This window comes from Cnephaeus nilssonii (genome assembly GCF_951640355.1).
Source record: "Cnephaeus nilssonii genome assembly, chromosome: 20".
Taxonomy (NCBI): domain Eukaryota; kingdom Metazoa; phylum Chordata; class Mammalia; order Chiroptera; family Vespertilionidae; genus Cnephaeus; species Cnephaeus nilssonii.
The window spans coordinates 8,956,916-8,970,023 of record NC_137091.1 but is presented as its reverse complement, the minus strand read 5'-3'; the positions used below and the strand labels follow the sequence as shown (position 1 = coordinate 8,970,023).

Here is a 13,108-nt window from a genome sequence, read left to right as displayed (position 1 = left end):
TGCCAAAACCCTGGGTTCAAGCACAGGCTGGGGATACAAAGCTTCACATCCAGGGCAGCAGAGAGATCATTCCAACGAGTGCTAGCCAGGGTACTGAGGGTACAGGAGTGAGCAAGACAAAAAGACATTGCCCTCCTGGGTAAGGCAGTGGGGATACATAGAACAGGCACACAAGTAAGTGTAGAATTAAATACAATCTTGCCCCGCCGGTGTAGCTCAGTGGCTGAGTCAGGAGGTCAGATTCCCAGTCAGAGCACATGCTCTGCTGTGGGCTTGATCCCCAGTAGGGGGCGTGCAGGAGGGAGCCAATCAATGATTTCTCATCATTGATGTTTCCATCTCCCTCTCTGAAATCAATAAAAATATATTTTAAAACATTAAATAAATAAATACAATCTTCACAAGTGAAAGGAATAAGACACACGCCCTGGGATTGCCCTGGTCCAGGAAGCTAGAAGTCAGCCGGCGAGCTCAGGTCCCACTTTTGCAGGCCTGCCGGGTGAGTCCACCCTTGGAACCTTAAACGTCCTTTGCGGCGGGCCCGGGGCTGTGAAGCGCTCTCCGTTCTCCCTCCAGGACGGCAGGGGGCAGTGCGGCGCCGCTCGCTGCAATCCCGACAGCCCTCGCGAGGGCGCGCAGCGGAAGCGGCTCGCACGCCTAGCGCCGCCATGCCCGGGGACCATCGCCGCATCCGCGGGCCCGAGGAATCGCAGCCGCCGCAGCTGTACGCGGCGGAGGAGGACGAGGCGCCCGACCCCCGCGACCCCTCACGGCTGCGGCCCGTGTACGCGCGCGCCGGGCTGCTGAGCCAGGCCAAGGGCTCGGCCTACCTGGAGGCGGGAGGCACCAAGGTACTGTGCGCCGTGTCCGGCCCGCGCCAGGTCGAGGGAGGAGAACGCGGCGGCGGCCCGGCCGGCGCGGGAGGCGAGGCCCCGGCCGCGCTGCGGGGACGCCTGCTCTGTGACTTCCGCCGCGCGCCCTTCGCGGGCCGCCGGCGCCGCGCGCCCCAGGGCGGCGGGGAGGAGCGCGAGCTGGCGCTGGCCCTGCAGGAAGCGCTGGAGCCCGCCGTGCGCCTGGGCCGCTACCCGCGCGCGCAGCTCGAGGTGTCGGCTCTGCTGCTGGAAGACGGCGGCTCGGCCCTGGCCGCCGCGCTCACGGCTGCCGCGCTCGCCCTGGCCGACGCCGGCATCGAGATGTACGACCTGGTGGTGGGCTGCGGCCTGAGCCGCGCGCCGGGGCCTGCGCCCACCTGGTTGCTGGACCCCACGCGGCTGGAGGAGGAGCGCGCCGCCGCCGGCCTCACTGTGGCTCTCATGCCCGTGCTCAACCAGGTGGCCGGGCTGCTGGGCAGTGGGGAGGGGGGCCCGACCGAGAGCTGGGTCGAAGCCGTGCGCATGGGTCTCGAGGGCTGCCAGCGCCTCTATCCTGTGCTGCAGCAGTGCCTGGTGCGGGCTGCCCGCCGGAGGGGCGCCGCTGCCCCGTCCTGAACCAGAAGCCGGAGGAATGACGGACGCCCAGGACCTGCTGCCGCCGCCGCCGCCACTGGTCGGCTTCCAGGCTGCGCCGCCCTGAGAACTCGGAGCACCTGAGAGGATCTGGGGAGACGCGCCCGGAACTGATGCACAGGACAGCTGTGTTGGAACAATTTTGTACAAACTGACTAGTTAAAGATACTTTTCTATTTAAGCTGGCTCTTAGCCCCGACCCAAGTTGGAAAGGACTTCGGCTGGGCAGAGGTGGAAAACGGGACCTGACGCTACTACTGTCTTGTGAGGGGTGGACCCTGTGCAGACGGGCCAGTGACTCTCTCCTCTGTAACTGGGCTGCTTTTGAAAGAGCGGACAGGGGGGCTGTGCCTTCTCACTTATATCTGAGCTAAAACAGAACAAAAATCCTTTTCTATCTGAAAAGCCTTCTGTTGTGGTTCTTGGTACAGGATTTAAAAGAGCAAGGCTGTCTTGAGCTTTGTAGTGTGTTCTTGGACTCCTGGTGTCAAGGGCTAGGGGCAGCAAGGTCTAGAATGTGTTCTGTCTTTCGTGGAACATGAGCAGAAGAGAGGCTAAAACGGAAGGAGCTGCAGGGTTCATGTGGGGAAATGCAGCTTTGGAAGAGAAGCTGCCCCTCAAGTACCAGTGTCAGGGCCACGGCTGAGGTGTGAGAAGCGTGGAGGGCTGTGTGCCTCCAGGAGCATTCTGGGTGCACACCAGCCTCGGTTTTGGTGCTGGAAAGGGTTTGGGTCTCAGTGGAAGCCAGATCCCACCCTTTCTGGGCCTTGTGCAGAGCCGCACAGCCAGCGGCCTCCACTGCTGGTAGGAAGTGAGGGCCTGGACTGGCTTCATTATTGGTGTCCCTCACCCGGTCTCGGCTGCTGGGAGAGAGCAGATGAACTGCAGGAGTGAGAGTTGGATGTTGGGGATCCAGATGCACCCTGGTCATTCTGTAGGGCAAAGCCGGCCTGGCTGACTGGCCACAAGGATAGGATCTACCCTGGGTGGCTCCTGAGCCCCAGGGCGTTGTGCTCATGGAGGAAGGCAGGGCAGCGTAGTCTCCTCTCTGTGCCTTGGTTTGGTATGAGCTTCTGAACCTGAGTGTCCTGGGTCTGCTCAGCTCCTGTAGGAAGGGCTGGCCTGAAGCAGCCCAAGGACCAGAATGAAGCTCAGAGAAAACCTTGATGACCAGGGGAAAATATAAATTTAATTTTTTCCCTTCTGACACATTTCCAGAGCAGATCTGATATACAAAGTATCACACCAGCAAGAGACACGATAGAAAGAGGACATGAAATGACACCCCTATTCTGAAGGATGGTTTTGTACTGCCCCCCCATGGGGCCCATCCTGAGCACCGTAAAGCTCCGTTTCAGACGAAGGGGAACGGTAGAACGTTGCCTGTACACCGCTGAGGCTGGAGAAGGCTGTGGGGCCACTGCGGTGGGTGCTCCACACAGGACGAGGGGAGGAGCATCCGAAACGGTACCTACAGTCCGAGAGGGCTGATAGGGGGTGGGGAGGGTGGGGCCCTGTCCAGCTTCCTCTTGCAAGATGGCCTCGGCTTCATGAGGGTGGTGAGCTGGTGCTGAGCAGTTGTTCTCCATCCCATCCCTGCCAGTTCCCAGACTCGCCTGGAAGCATGGCCTCCAAAGCTAAAGCCACCGTAACGGGGAGGCTTCCCAGCTGGCCTGGCATAGCTGTACCTCCACTTCATTGCCCCTCTCCACAGTGGGTGCCTGCAGTGACACAGGTGCCACTGGGAGGCCTTAAAAACAAGGCAAGGACGGGAGCCACCTGGGAAGGTGCTGGAGCAGGTGGGCCCTGGAGGGTTTTAACCTGCTGGCTGCCCTGGTCCGATGCATGATTCTTCCCTTGTAGGGAAGACAGAAGCAGGACGCTGGCCCAGAGGGCTGAGAAGCACGGTATGGCTGGGAAAGAGGGCCATCCACTGACATATCCCAGTCTTGCCCCACCCCCACCTCCCTTTCTTGGCAGCTCAGATTCTTCCTGAGACCTGGGAACCCCAAACCACCAGACAAAAGAGCGTTCTCCACCTAGCCCAGTCGTCCCAGAGGCGACTGAGACCTGGGCAGGAAAGGGCCCTCTGGAGCCCAGCAGGCCCAGGGATAGAGTGGGCAGTGGAGGAAGGGAAGCTCGGCGCCGCCTGCTCCCCAGCAGCCCCAGCCCTGCTAAGAGGCCCAAACACGGGGTTGGCCCGCCTGGGACCACCAGTCGGGGAGGAGGGTACCATAGGGCAGGGAACATTCCGGCTCTAAGGCTGCACCGAGGGCTGTTACCAAACCCAGGTTTGGATCTTCTCCATCCAGGAAAGTATGTTTCCCCAGCTTTTCTGGGAGCATAGTACCGTGTGGACAGCCTAAAGACAGGCAGCAAGTGGGGCAGGGGCGGGAAGAGGACAGGAATCTGGGTTTTAACAAGCTTGCCAGGTGGTTATTAGGCGAGGGGTCTGGGACCATGACATTACTCAAAGCCCCCCGGCCCCCAGGAGGTGGTATCTCCGCCCAGAGCTGGCCCAGCTGAGCCGACCAAGCCTGAGTTGAGGGGATATAAGCAGGGCACAGGCCATCTGGGCATCGCCTGTGTGAATGATAGGCCTCCCCCAACCGCCACTGGGCTCCCACGCAAACCCTAGTTACCCCCCTTGCTCACAGACCTCAGGACCCAGACACAAGGAGGGGGGCAGCACCCCGTCACTGCCGCCTCCGGGTCTGTGTCCTCAGAGCTGCCTGCCCCTGGATGGGCCCTCTGGCTCCTGGGCTCCTGCTGGGGTTCAGTGGTTCTGCATGAAGAGCCCTTAATTCCAGGGCCCTGTTCTCTTCGCTGTCCCCTGTCCCTGTGCAGGGAGAGTCTCCGGTTGTGGCTAGGTTTGGAGCCCAGAGAGGCCCCTCAACGTCCAGCACTGATCCGGAGTATCCTCTTGAGAGGACATGAGTTTGGGCTGGGACACTCCTGTGGCCCCAGATGTCTACTGAATGAGGGGGGGTCATGGGACAACCTAAAGCCACAAGGATCCTCAAGCCCAGGAACAGCCAGAGGGAGTGGGGTGGGGGGAGCCCTGCAGATAGGGAGAGCCCAAGGCCAGACTCCAGGGGCCCCTGCACCTTTAGGAGTGGGGAAAGCTGGGCATCGCTAAGGGTGTGGGGTGCCCGACCTGGAAGCTGGTCCCTCTGCTGGTCCAGGTGCTCCAGGCTCTCCCGTAGGCGGTCCACCTGGCTTTGATCTGGCTCAGCTCCGCCCGATGCAGCGCAGCACCTCAGCCTGGACTGTTGGTAGAGGGCCCAGAGTCGGTGCCCCCGGGCCCAGGAGGCAGAGGGCAGGGCTGCCAGGGCTCCAGGCCTGCCCCACTCCTTCCTAGGGTGAGGGCTGCCCAGCTCCTTCCTAGGGTGAGGGCTGCCCAGCTCCTTCCTAGCCCTGCAGATGAGGGCTGCACCCCTTCACTTGCTCTTTATCTGCCCTGGGGGAAGGTGGCTCTTCCTGGGGGCCTTGTGGGGACTGAAGCTGCTCTTGACCCCCATGCCCATGTGGGTCCTCCTGATCTTGACAGGCACGTGATTGCTGAGTGGAGGGATCCTCTGGTATTTATACACTCTATGGGACAGGGCAGAGGGAGTCAGGCCAACCAGCCCCCCCCCCCCCCCCCCCCCCCGCATTTGCCCAGAGGACCAAGGAGGCAGGACCCACTCACGTAGGGAACATCTTCCCTGTACAGCTCGTCGTCCAGGTCAGTTGCTGATGCGGCAGAGACGAATGGGGCAGGGGTCACTGTCCTGGGCCGGAGTCCTTGTCCAGACCCCAGTTTGTCTTGGGGAAATAGGTATGAAGCTTTTTCTTAGAATCCCAGGATTCTCCACTGGAGGAGCCCCTAGGGACTTGACCACGGCCACTTTGAGAGACTGTAGCAAACCAGCTTTCCATGGCTGGCCTCTGGAAGGAGGACCTTCCAGCTGGCAGGAGGGGGATAATCGCCCGCAGGCTTCTGGCCACCCGAGCCAGGCCCTCCCAACGCGCCCCGGCCTGCCCCGGCACTGCTGACAGTCTGGATCTAGTCTGGCGAGGGATGAACGGAAAAAGTCCAGTCAGGGCCCACAGCCATGGAGGGGGTGTGCAAGCCTTTAATCCTTGCGTGGGGATCACCCGGATGCCGGGCCCGGTGTGGGCAGGGCGAGCCAGGCAGGATGGGGGTGTGGCCAGGCCACCTTGTCCTTTGCTCCAGATCCTGGGAGAGAGGATGAGCCTGGAAGGTCCCAGGTTCTCACCGCTTAACCACAGCCTCCTCTCAATGTACCGTGACCTCCAGGGAACTGGTACCCAGGAGGGGTGGGTAGATGGGTGGAGAGGGACAACAGGGCCCTGGCCTGGGCAAAAAGGCCCAGGGGGACACAGGAGCTTCAGTGCTGCCTGCACCTGAGGCGGGGGTGGGTCATGAATTGAGGGGGAAACATAGTGAGATACTGGGGGCAGCAGTTTCTGAAACAACTTCCTGGTACTATGCTCCATGACCCAGCGCAGGCCCAGCCCACGAGGGGCAACATCTCTGGGGGCCACGTCCTTGGAGGACATTGGAGGTGAGATGGGTCTTCTTGCTCATCCCACAGGGTCCCCAGGCCTGCGGGTGAGATTTCTGGCCACCCCTACCCTCTGCTTTCTGGCTTCCCCAGCCTGGGTGGGCGGCCCGGGAACAGTAGGATGCTGATTCTAGTGATGGGAGGCAGGTCCTTGGAGAAAGGAAAGCACCCAGCTGAGCGAGTGGAGGGCTGTGGGTCGGGGTCTGGGTCCTGGATGCGGTGCAGGACACAGGCAGCCCTACCCCATGTCCAGGAATGACCCGGCTGGGACAGAACTCAAGGCGACAAGTCTCAGCAGAGCATTCTCTTTTCTTTTCTTTTTTTCTTTTTTAGCAACTTTTTTTTTTTTACAGAGAGGAAGGGAGAGGGATAGAGAGAGACATCGATGAGAGAGAAACAATGATCAGCTGCCTCCTACACACGCCCCACTGGGGATGTGCCCACAACCAAGGTACATGCCCTTGACCGGAATCGAACCTGGGACCTTTCAGTCTGCAGGCCGACGCTCTATCCACTGAGTCAAATCGGTTAGGGCCAGAACACATTCTTTTAGGGAAAATTCCAGGCCCCTCAGGCTGGCCGGGGCTCCCTTCCCAGTGTGGCCCACCACCTGAACCGCACAAAATGTACTCGCTGCAGCATTGATGGCTCAGTGGTAGAATTCTTGTCTGTCACACGAGAGGCTTGGATTCGATCCCAGGCCAATGCAAAGGTTAGTTCTCCCCCTGCCCCCACCCTTTTATCACATTTTCCCTAAAATGACGTTTTAACTGAGTGGTAAAGGAATGGTATTTCACTGGCCGCTGAGCCAGGCTTGGGAGCTACCCCAATTGAAACAGGCAGGGTGGGTTTTGGGGTTAGGGGTTCAGGGCATGGCACTGTTACAGCAGCATTTGCTGCAGACAGGGGTGGTCCCTCACACCTGGGGGGTCTCCCTGCCCTGCCCCCTCCCCACCTTCCCTCAGTCATCAGCCAGGGCTGAAGAGCGGCCTGGTCATAGGTCCTCAGCCGCATCAGTCCCCCTGGTCTGGGCTAATGGTTGCAGTCTGCAAGCCTGGGCTTCCCAAAAGATAAATGAATGCACATTTGGGATGGTGCAATGGGCAGAGGTCAAGCCGCCTCCTCAAGTGTCCTCAGGGTCAGAGGCAAGGGCTGGGGGTGGGGGAGGGTGGCGGCGGTGGTGGTGGTGGGAACCTCCCCCACAAACCTTTCCCTCTAGGTTGCCAAGCTCCCTTTTGAAGCCCAAAGCACGTGGCCTGGACTTGACCAGTCCTCAGGAAGAGGTCATCCAGCAGCTTAGTGGCCACCAAACCCCATCCCGAACCTGTGCCTCCTCTGGGCAACATCCCCAGAGGCCAGGGCCATCGCCTGCACCCACCCCCTGCTGCCCCAAACCCTGGGGAAGCGCTTCCTTCTCCCCACTGGAGTCCCCTGGGGACACATGGGTCTTAAGGAGGTTACCCCTGCCCCAGGCCTTGAATGCAGGGCCCTCTAAATGGAGTCTGAGCTCCTACGGGACAGCTGTCATCGCTCCCCATTGCTTCCCTGTTGCTGCACCTGCACCCCTCAGAGGGCCACCGGGACTGGGTCTGAGCCTGCTGGGCAAGGGGGTGGTGTTGGAATAGGAAACCTGGAGACAGCAACTAGGACTAAAGAACTGAGTTAGGGGTTCGCTCAGCCTCCAAAGTGGCCACGTAAAAAAACACGAGAGCCCTAACCAGTTTGGCTCAGTGGATAGAGCATCAGCCTGCGGACTGAAGGGTCCCAGGTTCAATTCCAGTCAAGGGCACATGCCTGGGTTGCAGGCTCTATCCCTAGTGGGGGGTGTGCAGGAGGCAGCCAATCAATGATTTGCCCTCATCATTGATGTTTCTATCTCTCCCTCTCCCTTCCTCTCTGAAATAAAAAAACACACACAACAGCACACAAAAACGTGAGAGAACTGATAATTTCACAACTGCACCAACAGGCACCTCCCCAAAAAACAGGCATAAGTGTCTCACACACGAGGCAGCTAACCAACACACCACAGGTAGTTCTGCATCATTGGAGAAACACAAGTAAAAAAAAAACTGGGTTACCCATGAGTATACCTCTACTCATAACCCAAAACAAACACTGAAAAAGCTGCCCACACAGACCCTCAGGCTGCCTCCGGCAGGGAGAGATTTGGCCTGTTCTCTCTAGGTCCACCTGGAGGCGCACTCATCAGAGCAGCCCCGCCCAGCCCTCCATCCCACCTCCGGGGACATAAGCCAGGCAGAACCCAAAGGCAGCAGGAACCATTGGGCAGGCCCCAGGGTGTTTACAACCCCTAACCTTAGCCTGAACCCTAATACTAACCCTAACCCTTACCCTAGCCCTAACCCTAACCTTAGTCCTAACCCTAACCCTAACATTAGCTCTAACCCCAACACTAACACTAACCCTAACCCTAGTCCTAACCTTGATGACATCAGCACTCCCAGCAGGTCCCCTGGCCCCAAACCATTAACCACCTGAGCACTTCAGCCTGTCTACGTGGCCCCTCGCCCTTGATGATGTCAGCACTTCTGGTTTAAACGCTTAACCAAAAGTCTTTCAAAAACGCCAACTCATTGGCACTGAAATATAAATGTAACCAGTATCCAACTTGGTTCGCTGATCTTTGAACACGATTTCCCTGTCATTAAACAATGTCCTACAGATATTAAGGCTCTTTGTTAATGTATTCCTAGTGTTTCAAGCATGTTCTTAGATATTACCCTAGGCTATCATTGTGAATTTTCAGAGTTTGATTCACTTATTTCCAGTGCTTCAAGCTCATTCATTGTGAATTCCAAGTGTTTAAAGAGGGTTTTTACATATACACAAGCTCTTTCAATATGAATTATTACCATTATAAAGACTATCCTACCTTTCACAGCGCCTTGAATACAAATTCTCAGTATTTCAACATGCAGTAGAGATGTTAAGGTTCTACAACATATTACAAGTGTTTTAGAAAAACTCTTACACATTCCCCTGGTCTGTTATTTTGAGCTCTGAGAGTTTTGTTTTGTTTTGTTTTGTTTTGTTTACAGAGAGGAAGAGAGAGGGATAGAGAGTTAGAAACATCGATCAGCTGCCTCTTGCACAACCCCTACTAGGGATGTGCCCGCAACCAAGGTACATGCCCTTGACTGGAATCGAACCTGGGACCTTTCAGTCCGCAGGCCAAAGCTCTATCCACTGAGCCAAACTGGTTTCGGCTTGAGCTCTGAGAGTTTTAACATTTTAATACAGGTATCATACCAGCTCTTTAAAGGTACATTATTACTACTTTGAACACTAGCCTAACTATCATTTTGATTTCTTAGAGTTTTGAATACTTTCATACTGTTATAGCTCTATGAAAATGAATTTTTAAGTGTTTCACCAACTTTCTTCCAAAAACGCCAACTCATTTTAATGGGAATATTAAATGTAAACAGTATTGCACTCACTTCTCAGCTCTTTGAACACGATTTACCAGTGACAAAATAGTGTCCTTCAGATATTAAATGTATTTGAACATGTATTTCTAGTGTATGAAGCATATTCCTAAATATTTCCCTAGTCTATCTTTGTGAATTCTCAGTTTTACATTCACTTTTGTCCAGTCATTTAAGCTCATTCATTGCGAATTCCAAATGTTTATACACCATAACCCTAACCTTAACCCTAACCCTAACTGTAACCCTAACATTAGCCTGAAACCAAGCCCTAACCCTAACCCTAACCTTATCCTTATCCCAAACCCTAGCCATAACCCTAACTCTAACCATAGTCCTAAACTTAGCTCTAACCCTAGCCCTAGCCAAACCCTAACACTAACCCTAACTGTAACCCTAGTCCTAACCTTGATGATGTCAGCACTCCCTGCAGGTCCCCTGGCCCAAACCATTAACCAGCTGAGCACTTGAGCCTGTCCACGTGGCTGCTCGCCATTGATGATGTCAGCACTTCCACTGAAAAAATATAAATGTAACCAGTATCCAACTTGGTCCTCTGATTTTTGAACAATATTTCCCTGTCATAAAACAATGTCCTTCAGATATTAAGGCTCTTTATTAATGTATTCCTAGGGTTTCAAGCACGTTCTTACATATTACCCTAGATCAGCGATGGGCAACCTTTTGAGCTTGGTGTGTCAAACTTCACCAAAAAACTGAGCATAACTCGGGTAGTGTGTCACTTTGAGGAAAAAACTAACTCCAAGATTCTAGTCGCAAATGTTTCATCCTCAGGAGCAGCAAATGTTTCATCCTCGGCATGCGGCCGCATGTCATCAGAAATGGCTACGCGTGTCAGGGCTGACACACGTGTCATAGGTCCGCCATCACTGCCCTAGATTATCATTGTGAATTTTCAGTTTTATTCACTTTTTTCCAGTGTTTCAAGCTCATTCATTGTGAATTCCTAATGTTCATACACCATAACCCTAAACCTAACCCAAACCCGAACCCGAACCCTAGCCCTAGCCCGAACACTAGCCCTAACCTTAACGCTAACCCTAACCCTAACCCTAACCCTAACCCTAGCCCTAACCCTAACCCTAACCCCTAATCCCTAATCCCTAACCCCTAACCCTAACCCTAACCCTTAGAACATTCATGACTGCCAGAACGAGCCGCAACGCCTGGGCTCTGCCTCCAGAGAAACTGTAAGAGGGGACTGCGCAGCCCAGTAGATGGACAGCGAAGTGGTGCTCCACATGCCGCTGTCCGGCTGCAGGACGTGCTCCTGAACTGTGGTCGGTCCCACAGGAAAGGCTCCCTAATCGCCACCCGCCTCTCCAATCGGGAAAAATGCATAATGGTTGACCTTTAGCTGTGACCTACTGTGGGTCCGGGTCCCAAAACCAGTTATTTTACAAGGCATGTGGACACAAATGATCTGAGGAGACATCCTCATCGTACAAAATTTAGCGATGGTTTTGCATCATTTACTAAAACTTCTATGCTGATCCGTTAATTTACATGACAATGAATGCAAAAACCACTTAGGTATTTGGAATACAAACGTTTTGGGAAATGGTGAAGCAGGCTGATATTTAGGAAAAGGGCAACACACTTGGCAGGTGACAGAATTTCTAAAAATAAAACCACAAGCAATAGCACATGGACAGGTGGGGGTGCTCAACAAGCTCCTGCCCTAACCAGTTTGGCTCAGTGGATAGAGCGTCGGCCTGCGGACTGGAAGGTCCCGGGTTCAATTCCGGTTAAGGGCATGTACCTTGGTTGCGGGCACATCCCCAGTGGGGCGTGTGCAGGAGGCAGCTGATCGATGTTTCTCTCTCATCGATGTTTCTAACTCTCTATCCTTCTCCCTTCCTCTCTGTAAAAAAAATCAATAAAATATATATTTTTTAAAAAAGGAAAGCTGAGGCTCTTCCCCCAATCAGCTCCAAACAGCTCCTGCTCCTTTAGCCTAAGCCCCTAAAGTGTTGCAGTCACACACGCTGCTCCACGACACGACCCCTCGACCCTCTGAAACACATTAGCCTCCAGCTGCTCTTCTACCACCATCTTGCTCACTATCCACCTTGAACAACACCAGCCCTGGGTTGTCCCCACTGGGACTGGAAAAGTCCATCACTTCAGTTATGAAATAAGTCATGGAGGTGTAACTGCAGCTTAGGCAATAGAGACAGATGTGAACTAGACTTATGGGGTAATAACTTTGTGAGGGATGTAAATGTTGAATCACTATGTTGTACACCTGAAAGTAATGTATTACTGTATGTCAATTAGAGTTAAAAATAAATTCAGAATAATAACAACAAAAGTGCATACAATCGCCCTAACCGGTTTGGCTCAGTGGATAGAGCGTCGGCCTGCGGACTAAAGGGTCCCTGGTTCGATTCCGGTCAAGGGCATGTACCTTGGTTGCAGGCACATCCCCAGTAGGGAGTGTGCAGGAGGCGGCTGATCGATGTTTCTCTCTCATCGATGTTTCTAGCTCTCTATCCCTCTCCCTTCCTCTCTGTAAAAAATCAATAAAATATTTTTAAAAGTGCATACAAATCGTAGCTGGTGTTGCTCCCTGGTTAGAGCATTTGCTTACCAGACATACACTCACAACTCTAGTTAACAACGGCACCAACAAACATATTAGGCAGGGTGGGTGGGTCACCATAAGGGGAACCTCAGTGCAGCAGTCTATGGGGGCCTCCCTTTGCAAAGCTGGGGCGGGAAGAGGTAAAGAACACAGAGCCATGACCAGAGAATGATTGCTGCCCTGGACAGCTTCGATGATTTTGTGGGGGTGTTTTTTTCTGGGTAGAAATTTTTTTCGTGTTCACGGCGCTTTACCTGGAATTGCAGCACCATGGACAGAGGCACGGTGTGTTATTCCTTGAATGGCCACAGGAGGGCAGCAGAGGATTTTCTGCACAGGAATTGGCTGACAGCGTCCCTTAAGGGTTAGCATAATAAATACGTAGATCCATAGACATGTACAGTATAATCAGTAACTTAATTGAAAAAAAATATATATAAGCGTTTATTTCATAAAACCAGTGTATAAGTCTGCTCTATGATTACATTCTGAAAAATCACAAAATAAAGGATGCTTCGTCTTAGCACGTTTCTACAGGACTACTTTATCTTTCATTCTGAAAGACACAGGCATAGGTATTGAGCAGAACCCTTTGAGTTACAAGAACAGGTTTCAAAACCAATGTGTTTCAAAACCGAAGTATTAACTAGAATCTTTTATTCAGAAAAAATGTGTTTACAACTAATTTACTAGGAGAAAAAAGTACTCAGTAATCAGCAGAGGATTATTTTTGCGCAGGAATTGGCTGACAGCGTCTTCTGAGGGCTGGAGTAGTAAGTATATAGAACCATAGATGTGTACAGTATAATCAGTTACTTACTTGAAGGAAAATAAAAGCATTTATCCTATAAAACCACTGTGTAAGTCTGCTTTATGTTTACATTAAAATAAATCACAAAATAAGGGATGCTTGGTCTTAGCACATTTCTACAGGTTTATTTTATCTTTCATTCTGAAAGAGACAGAAACAGA

At 53.7% G+C, this 13,108-nt stretch overlaps 1 protein-coding gene across 1 annotated transcript; it reads left to right on the top strand.

The window, feature by feature from the left end:
• The first annotated feature begins 638 nt into the window (after nucleotides 1-638).
• On the top strand, nucleotides 639-2,887 carry EXOSC6 (exosome component 6). The gene has a single exon (XM_079800498.1). It carries the CDS (start codon nucleotides 669-671, stop codon nucleotides 1,485-1,487), a length of 819 nt encoding a protein of 272 aa, XP_079656624.1. The 5' UTR covers nucleotides 639-668; the 3' UTR covers nucleotides 1,488-2,887.
• The last annotated feature ends 10,221 nt before the right edge of the window (nucleotides 2,888-13,108 follow it).

Excerpts from the sequence above, each read along its gene's own strand:
- EXOSC6 (XM_079800498.1), top strand. The coding sequence starts at position 669 with ATGCCCGGGGACCATCGCCGCATCCGCGGGCCCGAGGAATCGCAGCCG.